The sequence below is a fragment of the Acipenser ruthenus genome, chromosome 24 (assembly GCF_902713425.1).
Source record: "Acipenser ruthenus chromosome 24, fAciRut3.2 maternal haplotype, whole genome shotgun sequence".
Lineage (NCBI taxonomy): Eukaryota > Metazoa > Chordata > Actinopteri > Acipenseriformes > Acipenseridae > Acipenser > Acipenser ruthenus.
In genome coordinates, this window is record NC_081212.1 from 2,636,819 (window position 1) to 2,663,461 (window position 26,643).

A 26,643-nucleotide genomic window follows, 5' to 3' on the forward strand; every position below is an offset into this window, starting at 1 on the left:
GCAAGTTGTAAGAGGATGGTGTGTCAGGAAAGGGGCTCTAATGGCATGTTTGTGGGAGCTCTGCTCGACCACAGTCTGCTTCCAGAGTGCTCTACAGCACCTGCCTCATTCCCCCATGGAAGATCCAGCAGGGGGTGAAGTGACTTTTGAAGCACGTGGAATCTGCTGTTTCTGTTGTGTTTAACATGGTGTGCAGTGTGGCTGCAATAACTCAGGGAGCTCTTTTCCACTTCCTTCATCATAGACCATTTATGTTTATATAATTCATTACAATAGAGATTTACAACAGATCATGATAACAGACTTAATTAAAACTCAGTCTTTTTACACATTTATATCGAACAAGAACAGGTTGATAAATACAATTACGATGTCGTGCAGTACAGAGTACACATACAGTAAAGGGGATGCTGTCCTCACACATACCCAGGATGAAATCATTGAAAAGCCAGCTCTCAGAATCCTAGCGTTTCCTTTGGGGGAATGGTTACAGCTCCTGTTTCTGCACAGTCAGAGCGCGTTCGCTGTGTTCTCACTGGACAAGGAGGAATTTTAATTGCAGCTGTTCTTTTTTCCTTTCTGCACATTTCTCATGGTTCATAGCGTAGTGGACCGGCTAGTCGACTACGTTATGCATGATTATTGGGCCAAGTTGGTAGAAACTCAGCATTTTAGTTTGTCCAGTTTGTCCCACGCATTTCAGTGGAACCCAGGTTTTTCTACAGGATTTATTCTTTTCTACAAAAAGAATAAATCAACACTTAGCAGCGCTTCTACGAAGAATAAATACAGAATTATATTCTATGTTAATGGAGGGATTAAAAGCCAGTGTATAGAAGTAAGAGGTTTGTCATAAAGTCTTATTACATTTTTCTGACAAAAGACAAAATGAATTTACACACAAACTGCCCTGTTCCTGTACATTCACACTCCACATTTAAACAGAACTGGACTCGGGTTTCTTGAGATGTGCTTTGGACATGCCTCCAAGGAGCAGCATGTTATACTGGGAGCAAGCGATCCACCCAATCAGAGGAGACGGTTCTTGACACCTCCCACAGTTTTGATGCAGAAAAGGTGGTTGTTGCTCAGCGAGGTCTCGTTCTTGATTGGTTGGTCTGTCGGCAGTGTTTGCAGGATCCTTGCAAAGGCACCGTTGCAGAGCATGTGTTGTAAAAATGTGAGCATTAAGTGCAATGTGCTTCAATTTCCAAACTTTTTACCACACTTCTGCACACGTGCGAAGCAGAAACGTCTTTGCAAGAATCCTAAAAACACGGCAGGCAGAATAACCAATCAGAGCCGTGGGAGGAGCTTGCAAACTGACGTAATCACATTAATGTATAAAAGTTGAGCTGCACGTGAAAAAACAGAGGATACGTTACGATTTCTTTTAAATATTGTAATAAAGTAAACCTGGTTTAAAAAAAAACAACATCACTGTCTCTCATTCAGTATACACAGTCTCTCTACATTGAATATTGATAATCTTTTTACTGACAAATTTTCACTAACATTTCACAGCACTGACCTCTCTCTCTCTCTCTCTCTCTCTCTCTCTCTCTCTCTCTCTCTCTCTCTCTCTCTCTCTCTCTCACTCTCTTTGGAAATACACAGGGCTGTATTTAAAAAAGCTAACGCGTTTTTGCAATCTGCTTAATTTTTAGCCTCGTTCTCATTTGTTTTGCAGCTGCGGATGGACTTGCAAAGATTTGCGCAACTTGCTATATCGCTTAGTAACTTGCTTAAAATATAACAAGTTGCTGTAACCCTTATTTTATGAGTCTGTGACGATTCTTTAAAAAAAAAAAATGAGAACGTACCTAACTTTGCACATTGCTAAAACGCATGGTAACTTGTAAGTCTCCTTTTTATGAATGCAATGACCCCCAGCAGCTGCGCAGGTCCCAGCGTGGGTCTCCATAGCCCAGCTCTGGACAGTAATGTTCTGCGCTCCGGCTCCTGGCTGCTCTGTGTGGTGGGGCATGTGCCTGGTGCCGTCTGTGGCGCGTTACACTGCGTTGGTGATGATGTCACAGCGCGGGATCTCTATGCCAGGCTCGGGAGTGATGCTCTTCAGCAGGCGCTGCGGAGAGGGAACAGGCCGGGTAGCTACATTTTCACCTGCACCATGAAACCAGTCAAAAACTCATCTCGTTCCAATATCAATAACTGGGGGCTGCAGCCGGTTCCATCTGCAGTCTACAATCTGCAATCCTGTTGCCATTAAGAAATGAATCAACCAACCTCCAACATTTAATTCGGATTTTCTTTTCCTGCAATCAGAGATTTTAAAGCCAGCCTCTAGCGTCCTTCTTAAAGGACGCTTATTAGGTAACTTGCACCCTCATCGTGGTAGACACAAGAATTAAAAAAATCACTGTTGTGACATGAGTCCACTTGGAATGTTTGGGAATCGGTTCTCCAGATGACTAACGACCCAGAAGATGTCAATAAAAATATCAAGATCACACAAAAAAAAACAATACTCCTAATGCTTAAAGCAAATACATTGCAACAATACGTGGATAACGAGCTGTTTGTAAAAATGACACGCTGTTCTCTAATGAAACTTGAGCAATCACTGCTTAATAACACTGAGATGAGGGTTAGATAACAGTGTTTCTGTTTCCACACTAATAAACGCAGCACCTGTCTGAATTTGATACACTCTGCCCGATCAGTTATTTGCATTCATCTGGAAACAGTGGGAGGTTTAGACAAACAGTTCATGTATTAGATAAACCGGGTTTCGGCGAAAAGCGATATTAGCATTATTGTCTTTTGAAAGTGGGTAAACATGTTCGCTTGTTAGCTGCGTGTTATCAAAGGCATGGAAGCAATATTGGGTTTCTTGTGCTTTTGCTTTGAAGATTAACTCTGCGAAGCCGTTACAGAAAAGATCTAACCGGTTGTGCGGGCTTTCTTCACCAAAACGGTCTGGACTGAGCAATAATGGCCCGGTCTGTATTGAGCAATAATGGCCCGGTCTGTATTGAGCGATAAGGGGCCCGGTCTGTATTGAGCAATAATGGCCCGGTCTGTATTGAGCGATAAAGGGCCCGGTCTGTATTGAGCGATAAGGGGCCCAGTCTGTATTGAGCAATAATGGCCCGGTCTGTATTGAGCGATAAGGGGCCCGGTCTGTATTGAGCAATAATGGCCCGGTCTGTATTGAGCAATAATGGCCCGGTCTGTATTGAGCGATAAGGGGCCCGGTCTGTATTGAGCAATAATGGCCCGGTCTGTATTGAGCAATAAGGGGCCCGGTCTGTATTGAGCAATAATGGCCCGGTCTGTATTGAGCGATAAGGGGCCCGGTCTGTATTGAGCAATAATGGCCCGGTCTGTATTGAGCGATAAGGGGCCCGGTCTGTATTGAGCGATAAGGGGCCCGGTCTGTATTGAGCAGTAAGGGCCCGGTCTCTGTTGGAACAGTGCTGCTCACCTGTTTTAAAGTGCCCGGGGTGACCACGAGCAGGTACACCATGTAGGCTGGCACACAGATGAAAGAGGAGATCCCGATGCAGTACCCCAGCACGGTGGACCAGGGGGGATAGTCATAGTGAAACAGCTTGAGCTGCGGGGGAAACACCAGGAAACTGCAGATGATGAACTGCAGAGAGAGAGAGAGAGAGAGAGAGAGATGATAAACCTCCCCATCCATGAACCATCTGAACAGCGTGTTTCCAATTTTCCACTATAGGGATTAAAGAGGATCCTCAAGATTACGTGGAGTGCACCAGCGGCACACTGGCTGGATTATAAAAAAGATTCCCTTTTCATATTGAAAACGACCCCACTATTACCAGCTGCGCTTCCCTCTTTGTTTCAGCCAGCCCAGTGTTTCTCCTGATTGAATGGGATTGTTCTTACCAGCAGGAAGATGGGGCAGATTGCCACCCAGCAGATCCTCCAGTACCAGCCTGGACTGAAACCCAGCATCAACTGGACATCGCGGCAGAACCGAGGCATCCCTGCACAGGGAGGAGAGACAGGGTCATTGCATGCAGCACTGACCCACTCACACAGCCTGTCTTTCATGACATCGGCTCCTGTCCAGCTGTAAGGGGGAGTCCTCAGTGCAATGCCGTGTGCCTGACATTCTGTTGTTGTAACGTGCATGGCTTGTTACTTTTATAGATTATTATTTTTATTTATTATTATTTTTTTATTATTTTCTCCCCAATTTGAAATGCCCAATTATTTTTAGGCTCAGCTCACCGCTACCACCCCTGCGCTGACTCGGGAGGAGCGAAGATGAACACACGCTGTCCTCCGAAGCGTGTGCCGTCAGCCGCCCGCTTCTTTACACTCTGCAGACTCACCGTGCAGCCGCCTCAGAGCTACAGCGTCGGAGGACAACGCAGCTCTGGGCAGCTTACAGGCAAGCCCGCAAGCGCCCGGCCAGACTACAGGGGTCGCTGGTGCGCGGTGAGCCGAGGACACCCTGGCCGACCTAACCCTCCCTCCTCCCGGGCGACGCTCGGCCAATTGAGCGCCGCCCCCTGGGAGCTCCCGTCCACGGTCGGCTGTGGAATAGCCTGGATTCGAACTCGCGACGTCCAGGCTATAGAGCGCATCCTGCACTCTAGCGAGTGCTTTTACTGGATGTGCCGCTCGGGAGCCCAGATCTGATTATTTTACGATAGCTCAAGAAACCTTGGGCCTGAACGGACAGCTTCAATGTATTATTCCTGCCTCAGAAGGTGTAGGTAGAAGAGGACCTCCAGGGGACTACAGATACTGTTCCTGTTTCATGCTTTGTTTTATTGAAGAGTGCAGTGGCGGGGGGAGCGCGTCGCTCTTACCGTAGAACCAGGAGACTGCAATGACCTCAAGGAAGACCACAATGATGACGGGCGCGCCCGTGGCATAATCCTCAAACAGCTTGACCACGTAGGCACCTCCCTGGGGGACACAGGGTCACAGGTTAGAGTTCACAGTTCAAACACAGTCTGCTGGAGTCATCACCGCCCCAAACATGGATTCTCCCTCCTCCTGTCCCTCTACAGCAGGGGCACAGTGGTCTTAGCGAGAATGGGTGGCAATGCAGACTGTGCAGGGCAAGCGAGAACACAGACCAGAAAACACAGCATTGTTGGGCTGGGGGTTGGCTGATCAACACCATGTGCTATTTCCACTGTGTAGCTCTTTCAAAAGTGGAGATCATATACAGGTCTAGCAAAGGTAACTCCACTCAAAACCTCAGAGCAGTAACCCAGTCTCATATGTGTATCGATGAGCAGTTTTAACACCCTCTGCTTCGTTTCCCAGTACCCTTTGCCCCAAGAGAACCACTGAGATCGATCTCCGACATGCAGCGACTCTGTGTACAGCTCTGGCCAAAAGTTTTGCATCACCCTGGGACTCATTTTTCTTCATAACGTCAAATGAAACCTGCTGAATAATGTTACGTTAACATATTGATTTACATATCGCCGCTTTGTAGTTTTCCCATATACTTAACGAAAAACCTGACAAAAATTGAAACGTAACATTACGAAATTGAAGAATGAAATACTACTGTACTGCTTTTCTGGCTTCCGGTAGACTTTTGCAACATTGTTTTGTCGTTTCACTGATTACATGATGTTAAATCAAAAGATCTAAATTATGGTCATATAGTTTTTAATTAATTATGTCTCCATCCTAAAATTCTAGGTGATGCAGAAACTTCAGGCCAGAGCTGTACAGCACAGCGCAGATTCCCCACACCTGCCTTGTAACCCGATACCACAAGAACAGCAGCAGCACAAGAGCCCATTGTGCGCAGGTAAACCCGCCTCAGCCAGAGACGAGAGCGGAGACTGAGGAGGTGCTGAAATCCCCTGATGAGAGAGTTTCATATCTATCCAGGCCTGCTGTCTACCCTCATCACTAATAACTCCCCACACACTGCCGCTGCTAATCCTCTCTCCTGTTACTCTGTCATTGACACTGTTACATCGTCCACAGCAGACTACGTGTGAAATGAAATAGATCTGTATAATACAGACATGCAGAGGATTCAAAAACAGCAAACAGCTCTGTATGAGAATCGGGATCCGACAGGATGCTCATCACTCACTAGAAAACGCACACATCTTTTATAAGGGAATCAGAAAGCAATGCTCACGTAGGTCAGGGTGGTGAGAGCCCCCAGGAAGCACACAGAGATGATCCCGAGAACAAACAACTCCCTGCGCTTGGACAGCAGGTCAGGAAACTCATCCATCATAGCCGTGATCACACCCTCCAGCCCTGCAAACTGAACACAAGAGGCACTGTCAACACACAGGGCATGCAAGAGAGCCGGACACAAACTCAACACCAGAGGGATCAAAAAAAAGATATGGTGGTGTGCAAGGGGTCGCCGTGGTAACTTCACTGCCAGGGGCATCGTTTACAACACAACCCAATACACTCCCCTGCATGACAAGCATCTCGATACCATTATAACAAGACAGTCGTCAGACCTCGGCAAACCAAAAAATACAAACAAAAAAAACAGAAGAGGCTTACTGTGCTGTCGAGTCCGAGCGTGATGATCATGAGGAAGAAGATGATTGCGAAGAAGGTGGAGGCGGGCATGTTAGCGATGGCTTCTGCGTAGGTGATGAAGAGCAGACTGGGTCCTGGAGGAGAGAGGGGAGACAGCGAGAGACAGGCTTGGATTAACCGCACAACACGCACCTTCCAGAACGGGTGCAAGGATAGCGGACCTTTATTACTGATCACGGCTCTTTCATGCCCATACGTAAGCATACACCCCATGGCGTCTCTCCCTGTGATGCCTCCCTGCTAACGCCCCGCCCCGCGGTGTCTCGTACCCGTGTCCTTGGCCACCTCGGACACCTCCAGGTGCCTCATCTCCGCCATGTATCCGAGCACGGTGAAGATAACGAAGCCGGACATGAAGCTGGTCAGGCAGTTGATGGAGCTGGTCACAATGGCATCCCTGAAACACAGATCCAGAGTGAGCAGAGAGTGGGGGAGACGCACTAGAGCAGCGGTCTCCAAACCCGGTCCTGGAGGGTCTTCTGGTTTTCATTTCAACCAAGATCTCCGTTACTTAATCAAACCAATTATTGTCTGAATTAGTCCAGATGAACTTGTTCTTTAGCTATCGATGATGTAAAGACACCTCTAAAACCTGCTGGATTGGGGCTCTCCAGGACCAGGGTTAAAGACCCCTGCTCTAGAGAAACAGTGTAACATTGCCCTATGTGCAGAAAACATAGCGGGTAATACTAACAACCGTTTCATTGCGACGTTCTGCTCAAAAACACACACGTGCTATCGCCGAGCCCTGGAATGGGGCGATTGCTCTTTCTCTTAGAGGGAATGGTTAATTCTCCATTCTCATAATGAAGCTTGATCGCTCGCTCTCTGTAGCTAAGTTGTGCTGAACACTGTGGTGCAGATTTGTTTCGCAGTGAGAATTGCCTGGGGGATTCGCCCAGATTGGAACCCAGGCCTCCACAGGTGGGAGGCTGGTGGCCATTAACCCGCGGCGCGCCCCCGCATGCTTCTCCTCTCCGCACAGCCCGGCACTCACTTGTAGCAGTTGTTGTGGAAGGGGTTGTAGCTGGCGAAAGCGAGCAGGACCCCGAACCCGGGTCCGAGGGAGAAGAAGATCTGAGCTGCAGCATCAACCCACACCTGCAGGGGGCAGACCGTTGCATTTGAATATAATGTATATACCATATATTTCCCCTTTATATTAACATGTTATACTCCGTGCATGTTTCATTAACTTCAGCACTCCCTGCAATTGTGGTAAATGTGAGTTCTACTATAAATGTGAAAAATCAATTTCAGGAGGGAAGCACAAATGAATGCAAGTTGTACATCCTTGATCACTTTAAAAATAAAAAAGGGTATTTTGTCAGGAATGGAGGAATGGTGTCTCAGTATTTAGCTCTGTAAATAATACTGGTCTAAGCAGACAGAGAAAAACAGAGAGCGAGTCGGAGAACAGACATCTATAACAGGATAACAAACAGCTAAGAAATGACATTCTATGGAACTGCAGACTGTATAAATCCTTCCTGCGAAGGGTTTAAATGTTCTATTAAAAGGGTACGGCTCGTCACTGTAGTGAACACAGCCTGTGATTCACAATTCCAGAGCAGAGCAGAGCAGCAGAGCAGCCAAGAAAAAAGGAGAAGGGAATAAACAGCCCTGCTGCCAGCTGAGCTCCTTCCAGCATGAAGAAACAAGCAGGGAGCATGGATTTACTGTAGTATTGAAACCTGAATGGAAGTCAACAGGTGCAGTGCAGTATCAGACACCCGAGACCCCATCCCTCCTCACCGTCGTGCTCAACAGTTTGCTCCAGTCAGGTTTCAGATAGAAGACGACTCCCCTCCACGCCCCCGGCAGGGTCGCTCCTCGAACCAGCAGCACCAGCAGCACCACATAGGGGAAAGTAGCTGTGACCCAAACCACCTGACACACAGACAGAGAGAGAGAGAGTGAGGGTTCTTAAACCACTGCTAGACGTTCGCCTCTGGAGACTGACAGCAGAGGGGCAGTGTGGTGCCATTGGACAGACAGCCTGACTGACCTTGCCGGAGGTCTTGACGCCCTTCCAGATGCTGAAGTAGACGATGGTGAAGATGAAGAGCAGGCACAGAGCCAGCTGCCAGCTGACAGAGCCCAGGTCGTGCAGCCCCCCCGAGCGATGGACCTGCAACACCCGACGCCTGCAAGGGAGAGGACAGGAGTGACACCAAGGAGACTGGGAGTGACACCAGGGAGATTGGGAGTGACACCTGGGAGACTGGGAGTGACACCAGGGAGACTGGGAGTGACACCTGGGAGATTGGGAGTGACACCAGGGAGACTGGGAGTGACACCAGGGAGACTGGGAGTGACACCTGGGAGATTGGGAGTGACACCAGGGAGACTGGGAGTGACACCACAAATACCAGCTTCAATCCCTGCGGCCGGCTCTTACCCTCCCTAAGATAACGTGTGCATTGTATTTTAAAGTATCAAACGGTTTCAAATGCAGTAGTACTGTTCATGGTTACAAGCATCCCAAAAGTAAAGGTAAATCATGTATTGACAATACATTTTAATTTGCTTTAGTCTGTTGAACCATAACGCTTTGATCTTTCACGCTGCAGATGCACTGAGGAGCCTTTTAAGGAAACAGCTAAATAAGTAGATATAGGATACTGATGCCAGGCAGGATAGTCATCCAGTTCCACAGTTTTGAATAATGCCTCTCTTTTTTATCAGAACACACATGCATAACACTAGCATAATGTTGTAGTCAGCAGGGCTTCTACCACTGCTCTGCCCTCCAGCACAGCAGCTCCTGGGAGTGAGCAGCTATAGCAACAGCACTCTGTTCCTTCCACAGGGATGCACTGCTCTGCGAGCCACTTTCACTCACACCACTCTGCTCTAGAAGGGCTTATATTCACGTCCTATAATAAAGGCTTGGAAATGTCCTGCGTCCTGATTGGATGCTGGAGGTTCCAGTTCCGTACGGTTACAACCAATCATTTAATTCCAAATCAGGACAAGAACACCTCAAACACTAGGAAAATAAAAAAAATATATAAGAACGATTCGATTCTGGCCTATTAAAGTGGTTTCCCCAAGTAAAGGCAGATGGCGAGTTCAGAACGGATATCCCTCGAAAAACCACAAAAATACCGCGGTGAACTTTTCTAAGGGTCAGGAGCGAGCGGCTAGACTGACTCTGCTCCGAGAGCACTTACATGCACTTACGTATAGAACTCCTCCGCGGGGGAGATGGAGTGAGGCTCCCAGGTCACGTTGTCGCCGCTCTGCAGGTAGTTGGTGCAGTTGATGGTGTTCCACGGGTTCCCGCAGCTGGTCCAGGGCAGCTGGTAGTTGAAGGAGGACAGGAAGTAGTACATCGCCCAGGCCATGATGGTGTTGTAATAGAAGGCGATGTAGAGAGCGATGATGCAGATCGCGAAGCCAATACCTGCGGGAGGAGAGAGGGGCGAGGGGCAGGGTGAGGAGGGGTTCCACACCCAAGATGCTAGCTTTAAATGAGCATTTTATGTCCTGCTTGATCCTAGCATGTATTTCTGTTGGAATTTCTGTGTTGCCAGGACCCTCTTGTAAATGAGATCACTGCTTCAATGAGCATTAAATACATTGTGTGGCGCTGTACCTTTGAAGATGGGGCAGATGTGCTTCCAGATGGAGATGCAGCCGCTGCGATGGTACTGCCCCAGAGCCAGCTCCATGTAGAACAGGGGCACCCCTCCAAACAGCGCCATCAGCAGGTAGGGCAGGAGGAAAGCACCTGTGCAGCACAAGAACCTGGGCGTCATTACCAGCCAATCAAGCTGCTGCAAAACATAACCGGACAGAGCCAGACATGCTAGCCAGGGTTAGAACTCAAAGGGGTTTATTCAGTCGCTCTAAACCATGGCGGGTCTTAATAGGGTCCTATTGCTTGGAGTAACAAGGTTAAGAAAATCAATCAACCTACAGCAGCAACGCCCGGGCGTCTCACAAACAGGAAGCCCACAATGGGATTTGCATGTCTCGTGCCAAAGCAGGCTGGACGGATGGTTGGAGCTGGTTTTAAACCCCAGCTCCCTAATTCAGTATTGCCGGAAGATAACTTCATAGTTTCATACCGGCTTTGGTATCTGGTGTTTTTTCCTTCCACAAAATTAATTTGCAAATTAAACACACAGGAACAACACAGTAGATTAACTTCCTGTGCAGCAGGTATCAGGGTCCCACCTGACACCACTTACAATTCAGCAGCGTTTCAGGTGTGGGGGAGGGGGGGGGGGGTCCTAATACGTGACGCACATGATGCAAATATACAATGTGGTGATTTTAAAAACATACTTTATAATGCATAACGCAACAGGCTATATAAACTCCTGTACCCTCCTCCCTCCCTGTTCCAATGCCCACGGCTATATTCACAACGTTCCAAAAACGAAATACTTTAAGCATTAATATCCGATGCAGCAATCCGATAATTGAGCACCAGGAGGATTTAAATGCCAATGTGAAATGAAAACATGTGTTTGTGTATGAAGACATTGTGGTGCTGGACCTGATTAGGCTATTCGAAACAGAGATATTTGAGATTCCACGGGAGTCAAGGATAAAGATATTTTGAGGTCTGCCAATTTCAATAAACGTCCTTCATGAAAACGGCCCCCACACAACTGTATTGTAAACATCATGCTCCAGATTTAGAAGTGCCACGTTGTTGAAACCCAAATTAAAAGCTTCCCCAGGCATGCATTTTTTAATGTTTTATTTCAAAAGAACCGTTTTTGAATCCTAATCTGAACGGATGCTTTTTTTTTTTTTTAAATGTGCAGAATTGGGACTGGAGTTTATTTTTTACAATTGATCCAAAAATCGTGTTGACTGTTAGACACATAAAAGCTGCAAGACTTCGTGACTGTTCTGCAGGAGCCTGGAAGCTGGTTCAGTCACGAGTACGGATAGTGAAGCTCTCCTCTCAGACTGATTGAGCAGGAAACACGGCTCGCTGCAAGCTATCTCTCCCCATCAGCCTCCTACAGAACACCAAATGCAATTTCCTTTGGAAACACAATAACATTTCATTACAGCGCTATTAATAACACCAGACTGTTTTTTATTTGTTCCAAACAGGAGATAAGATCGATTTTAATTATTATTACTGTTATGATTATTATAAGAATTTAATTAAAACTACCCATTAATACCTAATAAAAGGCTACACCACAGCGAGCCTGTGTAACGCTGTGGTAATCTCCTGCCTGGCTGCCTTCTCTGAGAGCTGGTTTCTACACGGCCTGGGAGTGATCAAGTGAATTGAGTTAACTAGGTAGCCAAACTCTGAGGAGGGATCTTACATCCAGTCTGTCCTGCGCTTGCCTGCCTGATTTCTTGGGGAAACACAATCACGCGACTCGCGGGAGACACAGCGATTGCTTATTCCTTTAGCCTCAAAAACTTTCCAGTCGCTGTGTCTCCTACGAGTCGAGAAGACTGATTTAAAGCGCCTTGGAACCACGAAGACGCAGAATGGGACAAGCTTAAAAACAGTTTACTCATGTGAATTACGAAACTCTCGAATTGTTATTTCTAGAATGTTATGTTAGTATAAAATGCGGTTTGTATTTGACAGCACTGTCTCCTCCCTCCTCTCTGTGGCTCACCCCCTCCGTTCTGGTAGCAGATGTATGGGAAGCGCCACACGTTCCCCAGGTCCACGGCGTAGCCAATCACAGACAGCAGGAAGTCCATCTTCTTGCTCCAGGTCTCCCGGTGGCTGCCAGGGGTCTGTTGCACTACGAGAGTCCGAGGGCAGCCTGGCATTGCCACCGTGCCCCCCTCTCCAGGGCTCTGTGTGGCCGATGGGTACCCGTTAGAAACGCTTCCCTTCTCCCCTGCAAACTCCTTCTCTGTCCCCTGGGGGGCACCATTGTCCCCCCGAATCAGCCGCCCCTTCTCTTGCAGGCCCTCGTTCTCAGGGGCGGAGCTCAGGGGGCTGCTCTCTCTCATCATTGGCTCGTTCATCTCCATGGCGACAGCTATGGGCGTGGTGCTACTAGTACTGCTGTTGTTTCCGTTTCCGTGGCGCCCATCTGCTGCAGTGGAAGAAGAAGGACCAGAAAGCCCACGGGATTGGCTGTGCTGAGCAGGATGCCCCTCCCTTTTCCTGCGCTGCTGCGGCTGTGGCTGCTGTGATTGGTCAGATTCGTCCTCCTCAGACCTTAGGAAGGCGGGGTTGTCCACACAGAGCTGCAGAATACAGAGAATAGTATATACAGAAAATCAAAAAAAAAAATTCAACAAGATTTCTCTATCTCTCTTGTACATGATTCTCCAATGGGAGAAGACGTACTTCGGAAAGAGGAAGTGAAGGGCGGGGTTTAGTAAGACATCACCTTCCTGTCTGGAGAGCTAGTGAACATTTAAAACTGTATCCAACCTGCCTTAGAATGAATACCCTCAGTTAAGGGTGAAAGAGCCATTTTACAAACAGGTTTAATGAATCAATGGACTGAATCTGTTCTGAAGACAACTGCTCTTTCAATACTAGTAGTATTCTGCCATTTTATAACTATATTAATGTTCTTATATGACATGTACTGCATTTGAATTAGATTGCAAGCCCAGCAAAGTTACTCCAAGTTATTTCAAACTTTAATTTAAAAAATCTATTTTATTCATTTCCTGAAGCTCATCACAGTCAGTATTTTCAGAACAGTTTTTTTATTTATTTTATTTTATTCTGGCCGTGAATATTTTATGAGCTCAAAATGTAAACCAATCAAAGTCCTTCTGGGTTCTGTACCAGGGCGGAGGCCGGGGCACATACCAGCGACCCTGCGCAGCGCAAGCGAGCATCTTAACCGCTGTGCAAAAGAGTCCGAGCCAACACTGGTGCACCCCAATAGCGCATGCACTGGAACAGACAGGGCTTGTTAAAGATTATACACTGTACCGTACTGTAGAAACGACGAGTTAAAAAAGCCACTGCTGGTGCACAGTAAGTCTAACACCTAATGAATAGTTGCATGCTTATGGAACTGGTATTTATTGACTTGGGGAACCACAAACCTCCAACCATCCCAGCGCCTGCAAGAACTCGTTTTATTGAAAGATGAATGATGGTGGTCACTGGACACCTTAGACAGTTAACTTTAGGACCAGCGTCCTGCAACGTGAATGGACGATTTCAGCAGTTAATACATACAGTTGCTGTAGTGACTCCAGCCACGCTAGATTTCAAAATAACAAAATCACAAGACTTTCATTTATATGTCTGAGGGCTTTCTCTTGGTTATTAATAAATTTAATGAGATTAGAAATGTCTCGGATATATACTTCCATCACAAATGAGTTTGATCTTTCTCCAAACACACACAGTGCATGGGAGCTGGTGACACCACAGACGCAGAACACACGGTCATGCAGCACTTGGTAGACTGTTTGTCCTCTGTGCAATTAGCCGCTGAAGCGTGTGCATGTTATTCTGCGCATACCTGCATCAAACCGCTTCCAGATGTGGCAAAGGATGTGAAGGATCACTTCTACAGCGTGGAGAGCCCTGCTTTCCACTACATCGGCAGGGCAGTTTCACTGCACACTTCTACCTGAACAAAATCCCATTTCACACTCAACACGAACGCATTTCACACACAGCATTGCATGAGCAGACTGCCCTGTCACTTACAACTCTTGCAAGAACCCTTATTTCAATAGAATCCACTGCTACTGCTCTACAGGGGTAGAAGGGGAATATACTTGATGCAGTTACTGTAAAACAAGGGACAGTCCCTCCTGAAGAAGGACAGGTCACAACCTTTCAGAAAAGAAAAAGACAGACAATAGTAATCCCATTGAAAGCATGGCATGTTATTTATTACCTGTGGCTCGGTTTTGCTTGGCAGGTCGAGTGTATTGAATTCAACTTGAGATCCTGACGACACACGATGGAAAGCAACGCCGGGTAATGCTGCCCTTTCTGTGGATTCTCTGATTTAACGCAATCATGAAGTCGTAGTTTCCACTTGACGCACTTACTCGCTCGCTTGGGTGAATGCGTGTGGGAGGGGGGTAATTGCTGGGGTATTTTCCATATATATATATATAAAGACTACAGTACATAATACCCTGCCTTCCCCCCACATGAGATTATACTCCTGGTATATAAAGCATAGTCTATTAGTACACTACAGGTATTAGCAATGCATATTGACATTGTGCACTAAATATGCTTGGATGGGGGCTTCGATTTGGGGTTGTGGGTTTAAAACACCTTACAGCAAAAGAGGTGAAATCTTCACCCCATGTATATAGCACGATCTGCAAACTGCTCACTTTCAGGACGCTACAATTACCTTGATAAGCCAGTTGTGAAAGGACGATCGTGCTTGCCAAACAGTGAGAAAATGAATTAAACACACACTTAAAAACAAAGACAATGTACCGGATTTAATGATCATTCTGATCAATTCAGCCGCGCCTGGGACAACATTAGTAATGCATATAAGAAAACGCTTAAGTAAGAGCGAACTTTGAAAACGCTCACCGTGCTGGACATGTCTCTGAACCCAAGCGTGCGATTTGAATGTCCTAAACTCTCCTAGCCTCCTTCTGTCTGGTTCAGTGGCTTCCTTTCAAACCGCGACTCTCTTGGGCTTAAGACGGATATATTAAAATAATCAGATCATTTTTCAGAGGACCTTTTCATTGTAGACCATGAGGAATGGACTGCCATCCTACGGCCATTAGCACAAGCAGGTGCTGCTAAAGATTGAAGGCGTCGCCACGACGACTTGATTTGGAATGGCATATAAAACCACAGCAAGATCAAAGAGATCTTTCTCCTTCATTCCGTCACCCACGATAAATCCGCGCTGATGCCATCCTGTACCCATCATGGACCGAACAAGCACCACCAAGCCGCTGCCATCAGCCCGAAATACACAGAACCGAAGGGATCCAAACCCATTCCTGAACTCAACGCTTGACATTCGTGATAAAATGGAAGGTATTACAACCAGCTGCTAGCTTCTCTCCTGGTGTCATTCGTGGAACCGTACGGAGCTGTGAGGCGAGGAGATGGGAATACGAAAACGTGCCTTTACCTGTAGCACACAGTATGCCCAGTTCATGTGAAACGAACCGTGTTCTCCAGCAGCAACGTGAACAGACAGGTTCAGCCGTTCACATCTAGAGCTGCAGCAGTGACTCCAGCCACAGATGGAAATTCAACACAAGTTGAACCAAGTTCGAAATGAGAAAATATAGAAAGGTATAAAACGCTGGAGCAACCCCAAACATCCCTCTCCTTCTGATTCCAGATCATCAGAAAACATTTCAAGGCAAGAAAGAATAATTGCACTAAAATTAATCAGATTAGGCTCAGATGGGAACCAGCTGCTCTTAGCCTTAAGAAAACAACCTTAAAATAACCTGGAAAAGCACAGCGCTGCATCCAGAAACTGCTCTCCCTGTCCCAGAAGTGTGTTAGACATTCGTTTTACCTGCGTTTATCACAGGGGCAAACAGTACACAGAGAAGAGGGGGCTGTGCACAAATAACTGAAACATCGTGAAAACTAAATTCCAAGCAGAATCATGCTCTGTATAAGAACAATGTTTAACATAAAACTCTGAGTACTTTGAAAAGCAAAACTTACAAAATGAAAGAAATCTCGTCTGTTTGGTCTTAAAACTGTATTACATTAAGACAGACCAGACCACAATACTAGGATTTAAAATAGGCAACTGAAAACTGAAATTAAAAAGTAAAGCCAACCCAGCCAGCTGTTTCAAACCAGCGTCACAGCAATATGAAAGCTTATAAAAGCAAATTAAAGAATGAATTACAATTCCAAATATACAGACCGGTTCAATGAAACAGACATCAAAACAGCGCCAGGACGAGCGAGTGAGTTTGAGGGGGAGCTGTTAAAACTCAGAGCAATTTGAAATGAAATAAAACCGCACCGGACCCGCGCTTTCAACTAGAGAGAGAGAGAGAGATCCGCGATAGGGCAGTAGTTCTGGGGCAAATGTTTTAGACAAATTTATATTAGGCAATAATTACTGTCAAATATTACAGCTGGAGAGGCTCTACCGGACAGATAATGGAAACTTTCAATTATATATTACTGACGGCTCACTACAGCGACTTTTAAAAAATGTTGAAACATTTGTTCTCTTACTGTTCCTACGATGTAATAATTCTCACTGAAGGTAGGGGTTTGGGGTTTAGAATTGCACATGTATGAATGTTAAAGTTGTGTATTTGAGAATATGTTTGTATTATACAAGACTGCATGTTATGTTATTTAACACAGTAATACACACATTTATATTTTAAAAAATAACCGTGCCTGTAAACGTTCCGGTAACTAGTTTTCAAATTATTGTATACTTTTTTTTATCACTCAAAGGAAATCAACAACATTTGAAATACATAACACACGCTGATTATACTGTAAAGAAGAATGCTATCGACTTTAACTCGTTTAACGTGGTTTTACTTATTTTACTGCAATACGGTACCAGTTCTATGAAAAACTATTTCAGCTCATTTCAAAATAAAATATTTGCGTCCGAATTTTAAACGATTATTACAGCATGCAAACCACGTGTTCACCGGTGGCGATATTAAGGGTTTATTATCGCTGCAGAATGGTCTCATTCCTCACGCTTGCTGTCGAATTCCATGCAGACTTGTCCTCAATACGCCTGTTCTAATCCTGTCTCCACACAGCACCGCGCTACACCAACCTCACCCTTCAACACAACACCTACAAAAAGAAGGTGTTCTTGTGAAGATTAAGCACTCCGTCACCCCTGCCTCCCTGTGTGCCTGCTGAAACACGTTACAACGCTGTTTCCATTTTTACAATCGCGTTTGCACAGTAATGTAGAGACTAGTCTGTCAGTTCCATACTGGACTAGCCAGTGTCGGAATCACCGCAAGAAATTTGTAACTAATCAAATATCAAATAACCATATGCCTTTGCCGCCTTATGTCAATCAGGACCCTCTTGTAAAAGAAACGTATTTATCCGTACCGCAAATACATTGCTTATTTTGCACATTTTTGGGATACTGCAAATTATATTATCTCAGAGAATACCAGTTACATGTACAGCGTAAACATTTGAAAAGAAAGAATAATACGCGCAGGACTAAAGCACTTGGAGGATACAGGGGTCTCTAAAGTCTCCATCAGAGAGCTCCATTTAGAATGATTAACGGTATAAATCTATGTTGAATTTCATTTATTTTAATTTCACCTTAATGATCACAAGCCGTGCTTTACAATGCATCCAGATACCAGAAATGATCAAAATAATAACTTGTTGAAATGCAAAATCCACATGAAAACGGATACTCCTTCTGTTAAACGTTTATGAAAGACTGCGGCGTTTAGGATTTGTTTGTTTAGTTTAACCGAAAGTCAGCCACGCAGGAGCTCCTTCAGCGCGTTAGGACAAGAAGCTAAACCGTTTGCAAGACTGCAACAAACACTAAAGCCAGTTGAATCCTAATGAGTAACTTCATGCAAAACACAACACGTCTTGACATCTGATAAAAAGCATAATCCACACAGTACAGTATTTATGATTATCAAAACGCATTAAACTCGATTTAGACAGTAGCTCCCGTCACAAAATCTAAATCAGCGACTAAAAGGCAAATCAAGGTCCATTAAAGAAAATACACAAAAAAAAGAAAAAAAAGAAATCTCAAAGTGCTATGAAAGTTGGGGTGCACAATGTGCTCCCAACATTTCAGCGCAGCAGAGACCAGTACAAAAGGTACAAATCCAGGTGCTGCTGAAGCTGCAATGACGCTGAGAAAACTTGAGAAGGAGTATCCTGGAGGTTAACCAAAAAAACCTTGAAATCAAACTGTGGAATCAGCCACAGGGCAGTCACACTGTAACTACATGAGTTCAGAAAGCAAGCCCTCAGTGGCGAGCCTGTACCCTGGGCAAGCTCAGTTTAATAACAGCAGAAAGTGGATGAGAAATACCTGCGAGAGCGGAGAGGAGGAGTGGAGTCTGTGCAGTGCAGCAGCAATGTGGAGCAGCGGGGAGCTGTGCTGGCTTCAGTGCTGTTCTCACTGTGATGTGCACAGAGCCACACTGAGAGTCCCAGCAGGTCTCGCACACAGTTTTAGAGCAACACTACAGCCCCAGCGCTCACATGGGCTGATTTCAGATAATCTGCTGCCAAACACATCCCCTAACACCCAGCTACGTCACCACGTTTTTTTTTGCCTTAGAAAAAACTGAGTGAGCAGCTTTTTCTCTCTCTCCTTCTTTTACTCTCACTATATTCCACTCTCTACACCCACCCTCCTTCCCTCCCTCCCTCCCTCCCTCTCTCTCTCTCTCATGCTTCATTTGCTGGACCGCAGAACAAGTATTGGCAATTAGTTGTTTTGTTTCTCTCTCTCTCTCTGTGTTTTACACTCTCTCTCTTTTCTCAATCACTCACTCCATTATAACAGCTCCGAAACCAGATCAGTGTTTCTTTAGATGCATGAAACCAGCTACTAGATATCAATGATTAGACACACTGGTATCCTCTCACTCTCTCAGGTCAAGAGCAGGACATGGGAGGACACGGCCAAATTAGCCATGATTGGAGGAACTGGAACGGAGAGAAAAGGTAGTTGTGTAAATATGTGCAAACAAAGAGCTTGATTGAAGGCTGTTTCATTCTTTTAAAAATTAAACTACAGTCACACACACACACACACACACAACCACCACTGGTCATGATCCATATGCTTCACAAACAGCCAAGCAGCTAGGGTTCATTATAAATGTGCTTAACATACCGGATGTTTCTCCTCTGTGCTGTTGTATAGAAAGTGTAAGATAAGAGATATGTCACAAACCAAGATCCAGTTTCAAAACCTGAGGTTCCTTTACTGTAAATCATACAAGAGGGAGGTTACAGCGCTGGACAGAACTTCAGAGTTCACACAACTCTTTTTTTATACATGCATGCAAACCAGCACCAGTATACTCCCCACAAACTGTTTGTGCCTTTTGTCACATCAACCTTCACAACCTGTTTGTTTCTGTACTTCCCTGTTATCTGCTAGCCTCCTCCACTCCCTTCTGGCAGGCTGGTCTCTCTTGAGACATCTATCAATGCCAGGAGACTTCTGCTTACAGTATTTTCTTAATCACATTAACTGTCAAGCTCAACTGTATTTTGTTACCAATTATACATTGTTAATTCAAACCTTCATTAGTAAAGTAATGAAAGAAAGAAAGGAACTTCTCAAATTCTTACCAAAGGAAAGATTTCATTTTGAAGGCACTGCTTTGCCTCAGCAGATCCCCTCATGTGGTGTTCTGTAAGAAGAAGGAACAGCAAGTCTGCACACTCTGCGTATTCGACAGAGGAGACCTCTCAGGTATGCAGGGGCTACACAGCCCTGGCTACCTGTTTCAGAGACACCGTATCCTGGCCGGGTCTTGTTTTTGAGTTATTGTGTTAGGAGGGTGCATTTAGGGAAGGGGGTGTCTAATCACGGTCCTGGTTGGTCATGTTAAACCTGTTAAACCTGGAGCGGAATTTAACAGGTAAACCTGTTAAACCTGAGCGGAACAATGGGGAGGTGGGACGGGTCTTCTCCTCTCTCCCTCCTTACTCTTTTCTGTCCCCTCCGATCTCACCTCCCTCTCTGTCACTGCCTTTGAATTTCATGCAGTCCAACTAACCTCTCCCTGTCAACTCCTGCTCATTGTTCTGTACCGCCCCCCTGGGCCTCTCACTCACTTTCTGGATGAACTCGACTATCTACTCTCCTCCCTCCCCTCTCTGTCTACCCCGACTGTCCTGTTGGGTGACTTCAACATCCATCTCTCCAACCCCAGCCACTCTGCTGGATTCCTCCCTCTCCTTCACTCCTTCGACTTCTGTCTCTCTCTGTCCCCTCCTACCCACAAAGCTGGCCGTCAACTGGACCTCACCTTCTCCAGGGCCTGCTGCCCCTCCAACCTCTCTGTCACCCCCCTGGACCTCTCTGATCACTATTTCATCTCTTTTTCTCTGTCTCTCCCCCCTCTCCCTGCTCCTCCTACCCCCACTGTCACCTCTCGCCGTAACCTCCGCTCTCTCTCCTTGCCTCCACTGCTCTCTCTCACCTCCCTCCTATCGACTCCTTTTCACAACTCTCCATAGACTCTGCTACCTCCACCCTCTTCTCCTCACTCACCTCCTCCCTCGACTCCCTCTGTCCCCTCACCTCCCGACCTGCTCGCCCCTCCCCTCCCCATCCCTGGCTCTCCTCTGTGCTCCGCTCGGCAAGAATCACACTGCGATCTGCTGAAAAGAAATGGAAGAGAACCAAACTCCCTGCTGCCCTAGACCTTTACCGCACTCTCCTCTCCTCCTTCTCCTCTACTCTCTCCTCTGCTAAATGTGCTTATTTCCAATCTGTAATCCAAGCCTCCACTAACAACCCACGTAAACTATTCTCTACCTTCTCCTCCCTCCTAAACCCTCCCCCCTCCTCCTCCCTCCTCTATCTCCCCTGACGACTTTGCCTCCTTCTTCTCTTCTAAAATCTCAGATATCCGCAAACTCTTTAACACCTCTCCCTCCCCCGCACCCCCTCCTGCTCCAACCCCTACACCCACTACATCCCCTACTAACTCGCCCTCCCTCTCCACCTTCTTGCCCCTCTCAGACTCTGACCTCTCCTCCCTGCTCCAGGGTCACAAACCCACCACGTGTGCCTTGGACCCCCTCCCCACTCACCTCTTTCAAGCTGCTGCTCCTGCTCTACTCCCCTTCATCTCCTCCCTCCTCAACACCTCTCTACTTTCTGGCATCTTCCCCTCTGCCTTCAAAAAAGCCTCTATCACTCCCCTCCTCAAAAAACCTACCCTCGACCCCACCTCCCTCCAGAGCTACCGTCCTGTCTCCCTCCTACCCTTCCTCTCCAAAACCCTCGAGCGGACTGTACACCGCCAGCTCTCTGCTTTCCTGTCCAACCACTCTCTGCTTGACCCTCTCCAATCTGGCTTCCGCTCTGCTCACTCCACTGAAACCGCCCTCCTGTCTGTCACCAACTCCCTTAAGTGTGCCCGAGCTGCCTCTCTCTCCCCTGTCCTAATTCTCCTCGACCTCTCTGCTGCCTTTGACACTGTTGATCACTCTATTCTACTATCATCTCTTGCTGACCTGGGGATCTCTGGCACTGCTCTGGCCTGGTTCTCCTCCTACCTCTCCAACCGCACTTACCAGGTAACCTGGCGTGGAGCAACCTCCACACCTCACCCTCTCTTAACTGGAGTCCCCCAAGGGTCAGTCTTGGGTCCTCTCCTGTTCTCTCTCTACACCCGCTCCCTGGGCCCCCTCATCGCATCCTATGGTTTCTCATACCATTTCTATGCTGATGATGCTCAGATTTTCCTCTCCTTCCCCACCTCTGACTCCACCATCTCCTCCCGTATCTCTACCTGTCTGTCTGCTATTTCCTCCAGGATGCACTCGCATCACCTCAAACGCAACCTCTCTAAATCTGACCTCCTTTTCTTTCCCTCCTCCTCCCCTCCTCTGATCTCTCTATCTCTGTTCCTCTGGAATCTACCACACTCTCCCTCTTCCTCAGCTAAGAACCTTGGAGTCACCCTGGACCCCTGCCTCTCTTATTCCCTGCACATCTCCACTCTGGCACGCATTTGCCGATTCTTCCTGAGCAACATCCGAAGAATCCGACCCTTCCTCACCAACTATGCTACCCAGCTCCTGGTCCAGGCCCTGGTACTCTCCCGCCTAGACTACTGCAACTCCCTCCTGGCTGGCCTCCCTGCGTCCGCCACCCGTCCGCTCCAGCTCATCCAGAACTCTGCTGCTCGCCTGGTGTTCTCTCTACCTCGCTTCGCCCACGCTACTCCACTACTCCGCTCGCTCCACTGGCTCCCGATCACCGCTCGCATCCAGTTCAAGACTCTTGTACTAGCCTACAGATGCCTTGATCAGACTGCACCCAGCTACCTCCAGACCCTCATCTCTCCCTACACCCCCACTCGACCTCTCCGCTCCGCCTGCACTAGAAGACTGGCTCCACCTCCGCTACGCTCCCCTGCCTCCCGAGCCCGCTCCTTCTCCACCCTTGCTCCGCAGTGGTGGAACGACCTTCCTACAGATGTCAGGACTGCCCAGTCCCTGACCACATTCCGGCGCCTCCTTAAGACTCACCTCTTCAAACAGCACCTGTAGAACTCCTCTGTTGTATCCTGGGACACTATCACCCTTCATTTAAATATGCTTTATTTTGCTCTTATCTGCCCCCTATTTTACTGCATTTAATCCTGTACCTCAGAATATTGTAATCTGCCAAGTGTTTAATTTGTAGTATTTTGTACTTAATCATATCCTGATGTAACTATCACTATTTAATCATATCCTGATGTAACTTTCACTATTATCTGCTGTATTATTGAATTGTGGTTTGTCACACTTGAGAATTATTGTATTTCTTGTTCTTATTGTATGACTTATATTGTAACACTTGAATGTATTTGTATTTGCTTGCGATTGTAAGTCGCCCTGGATAAGGGCGTCTGCTAAGAAATAAATAATAATAATAATAATAATAATAATAATAATAATAATAATAATAATAATAATAATAAAATGAGGCAGTGAACAGGGTCTGGGTGGAGGTTTTCATTGGTTCAATTCATTTAGAACAGGGTTGGAACAAAGACCAGGAGTGGAATAATCAACACATTGGCCACCCCTGCTTTAGGGCAACAATTGATTAAAAAAAAAAAAAAACTATTCTACAACTGGAAGAATAAAAAGTGAACAAAATAAACAAACAAAAAAACAGAGGGGACAACGATATAAAATAAAATGAGTACAACCAATCAAACCTTTCCTAAAGATGGTTTCCACTGTAGCGTGTTAAATCCTTGTAGCAGACTGGGGCTGAGGCACAGTCTCTGCTCCAGAGACAGTGGGCACCTCTTTGCGCCCTTAATCTCATCACTGGCCGACGTCGCCACTGCCGTCTGTGCCACAGGATTTAATCTCTGTAATTAAAGCAAGCTGGCAGCTACCTTGCCTTCTCAGTGACATTCCCAGACTGCACTGGACACCGTGTAGTGTTTATTTAAAAAACAAACAAAAGTGCGTTAGCGCCCTCTGTCAGACCTTTAGGGAACTGCAATACTTCAAAAGTGTAATGTGTTCACCTCTGACAGAAGACCGGGATACATAAATTACGCATATATATTCACCTAGTTGTTTTTAAATTCTATTTGCAATCGCTTTATCTGGATTGCATCTATGTAGCCAGACGCTGTGGGGTGGTACAGTGCTGTCACCACCCCCTTTAAAACACCTCAGTCACAGCGAGTGGTAACCTCCTCTGTCTGGGCAGATTAGGTTCCCTCACAAACTCTTCTCGAGGGAGTCAGGCCTCCAGCAAACTCCCGAGGGTTTTATAAAGACTCCTGTCATTTCAGGGGTTTATGGCTCCCTGCCAGTTCCCAGGGAGAAACAGATGTTGATTTAATCAGCCCTACACCCTGATAAACCACAGCGTTAGAGCACTTTACAGCACGTGGGGATCAATTACCCCGAAACACGTATCCATAGTTATCCCTGGAATACTCCCGAAGTGACTGATGCAATCCAAGTGGGTTCTCTGGTGCTGTAAAGCTCTGTAAAAATCCATCCATTCACCTTGTCTAAAAGCCAGACCATGCAGTAAGCATTTCATTTGAAACTAATACAGTAGACATGGATTGCCTTGAGCTAGTCTATTCCCTGCTGCAGTAAACTAGCCATGGGTTCCTTGGGCTAACACACAGCTCACGAGCCTCTGAGTTCTACTGTCGCCACGTGGAAGAGCTCCGAGCGAAACCCATTGAACGCAGAGCAATCTGATTCAGCAGCACGCAGGTAGATGTTTCTTATCTTCTTTTAAAACAAAAATCTCTCTTAGTTTTTCTGGTTCGTTTCATTCTTCTCGTTCCCCGTGTTCGCTTGCATCACAGATGTTGGCTGATGTGATTAAGACCGAGCCAGTGCTTTACTCTCCGTGGCAATCCCTTTCTCTAGCTGAAAATGAAACAAGAGTCTGGTAATCCTTAAACTTCAAAATGCACAAGATGCACCAGACACCCCAGCAAGATCGGCTCTGTTTTTATTCACTCTTGTTCTGTAATCTGCTTGCCCCCTCGAACTTTATAAAGAACCCTTTGTTTATACTGAAGTGCTATAAAAAGACAGAAAAGAAAAGAACAAAGACAAAAAAACTACAATGTGGCGCTCTGTAAAACAGGGCCCCCCTTAATTGTTTAAATATGTTCCTACCATGGCTTTAAAAGGGGCTTTAGGAGGTCAGACTGATGTTTAAGTGCAGCTTTACTGGGCTGCTGCTACCATGAATCGCTTGCTCCTTTTTCTTCAAAGCACTCAGAGTCGTAACGTAACACCGACAATGAGACCTTCACACTGGGTTGGGTAGGTGGTGCCGTGGGACTAATCCACTGGTTTTCACACACTGAGAGAGAGAGAGGCACAGTGCTGAAGGCAGGCAGGCAGGTGGGCAGCCCGGCAGGGGGTGTTCAGGTTAGGATTGGGGTCAAGAGGGGAAGCCTTCACTGTACTGCCCTTCACCTGATACACAGCACGCCCCTAAACTCACAAGGACAGTACGAACAAAACGAGCCAAAGTGGTTCCAAGGAAAACAGACAAATACACTATATTTGGGAGGCTTGGTTTTCTGCACAGTTTCAGAAATGTAAGAAATGCAAGTAATGTAAGAAGCCTCGGTTTTATAGCTTGTTTTTATCGCCTTCATGCTGCTAAGCTTGCAATTCACCCCTCAGGGAACCCTCAGAAGAGCCGCCTTGGAGGCCCCCTAAACCCTAAATCTGCCAGCCTTTATAACAGAGTCAACAAAGAAGGGTAGCCCACAAGGCAGGCCGGCCAGCCCCTCTGAGGTTCAGTCTGGCCCTTCAGGGCCCACACCCCTGGCTGGCAGGGTACTTCAGAGGGCAGTTCTAAAAGAACTGTGACAGTAACGTGTGCGGCTTGGCAAACCTCCTGCAACCCTGTGTATATTTTAATGTTCCCGGTTTTCCATTGGCTATTGCTGTGAACTCTAATTTAAGATTATTTCTGTAGGTCTCAGTCAGCAAAGGGAAAGGATATCCAATGAACAGAAACATTTTGGGTAAAAGGAAGGTCCCTCCTGTCCAGGGCTTGCTTGAGGCATAAAGATGTATCCCTCATGGCTTGGTGGTCCAGCGGTTAAAGAAAAGGGCTTGATACCAGGAGGTTCCTGGTTCAAACCCGGCTCAGCCACTGACTCACTGTGTGTGACCCCGAGACGTAAAACAAACAAGGTCCTATTGGAAGTGACTCTGCAGCAGGTGTTGATGCACAGTTCACCCCCTAGTCTCTGGATAAAAGCATCTGCTAAATGGCTAATAAATATTATTATTATTATTATTATTATTATTATTATTAATCCCCAAAGAGAAAGAGTGCTCCCTCCAGTCCGGCGCGCAAGACAGAACAAAACACAGGTGAAAAAAACTACCTGTTGGGGTGACCTGTCTTACAGGACCAGTTTCCTTCAGAACAGATTCCACAGATTGCATTCATTTAAACCTGTTGTACAAAACCACCTGTTACAAGCAGAACGCTTAAAAAAAAAAAAAAAATATATATATATATATATATATATATATATATATATATATATATATATGAAAAATAAATTCCACTATGCAGAAAATAAACCATGATCAAACCTCCTTAAAACCATGGGCTGTCAATTAGTGGTCATTTTAATTAAAAAAAGACGCAGGAAATTTAGCAAGAGACAGAGCAGGAAGCCAGGTGGTCCTTCCATGCAGGTGCTGACCTCACTGTAACAGACAGGTAAAGACGACGTCTCCCTACCATACTCTCATCTTGCAGGTTGCAGGTGCAGTCCATGCTCCAGTCCTGCAAGCACCGCTGCTCCGTCCCCCAGGTCTCCCTCCCAGTCCACTTCTAATCTCAGCCAAGGAGAGCAAAAACACTGCCACACTGCACCAACCAGCAGGCAGGCAGGCAGGCAGGCTGCACAAAGCAAACAGCAGGCAAAGTTTTTTTATTGCCTTTAGGATGAGAA

The 26,643-nt window shown here is 46.4% G+C and overlaps 1 protein-coding gene across 5 annotated transcripts; it reads right to left on the reverse strand.

The window, feature by feature from the left end:
• Window positions 1–222: 222 nt before the first annotated feature.
• On the reverse strand, window positions 223–26,531 carry LOC131700493 (sodium-dependent serotonin transporter-like). 5 transcript variants are annotated; one of them, XM_058997961.1, is made up of 14 exons: window positions 26,430–26,531; window positions 12,156–12,741; window positions 10,145–10,279; window positions 9,730–9,952; window positions 8,552–8,690; window positions 8,299–8,433; window positions 7,541–7,644; window positions 6,813–6,940; window positions 6,505–6,617; window positions 6,119–6,250; window positions 4,812–4,911; window positions 3,877–3,977; window positions 3,449–3,616; window positions 223–2,086 (listed from the first exon to the last, which is right to left on the reverse strand). In XM_058997961.1, exons 1-14 carry the CDS (start codon window positions 26,463–26,465, stop codon window positions 2,012–2,014), a joined length of 2,175 nt encoding a protein of 724 aa, XP_058853944.1. In that variant the 5' UTR covers window positions 26,466–26,531; the 3' UTR covers window positions 223–2,011. The 5 variants fall into 5 exon arrangements, with proteins under 5 accessions (XP_058853944.1, XP_058853943.1, XP_058853947.1 ...); XM_058997960.1 differs by lacking the exon at window positions 26,430–26,531 and adding an exon at window positions 19,784–19,960; XM_058997964.1 differs by lacking the exon at window positions 26,430–26,531 and adding an exon at window positions 18,507–18,664.
• Window positions 26,532–26,643: the final 112 nt, after the last annotated feature.

What these genes read in the sequence shown, in the direction of transcription:
- LOC131700493 (XM_058997960.1), bottom strand. Translation starts at nt 19,837, where the DNA reads ATGAGGGGATCTGCTGAGGCAAAGCAGTGCCTTCAAAATGAAATCTTT. An exon ending in CGAGGTGGCCAAGGACACGG is followed by an intron (nt 6,618 to 6,812) that starts GTACGAGACACC and finishes TCTCTCCTCCAG; the next exon opens with GACCCAGTCTGCTCTTCATC. An exon ending in TCTGCCCCATCTTCCTGCTG is followed by an intron (nt 3,617 to 3,876) that starts GTAAGAACAATC and finishes CTCTCTCTGCAG; the next exon opens with TTCATCATCTGCAGTTTCCT.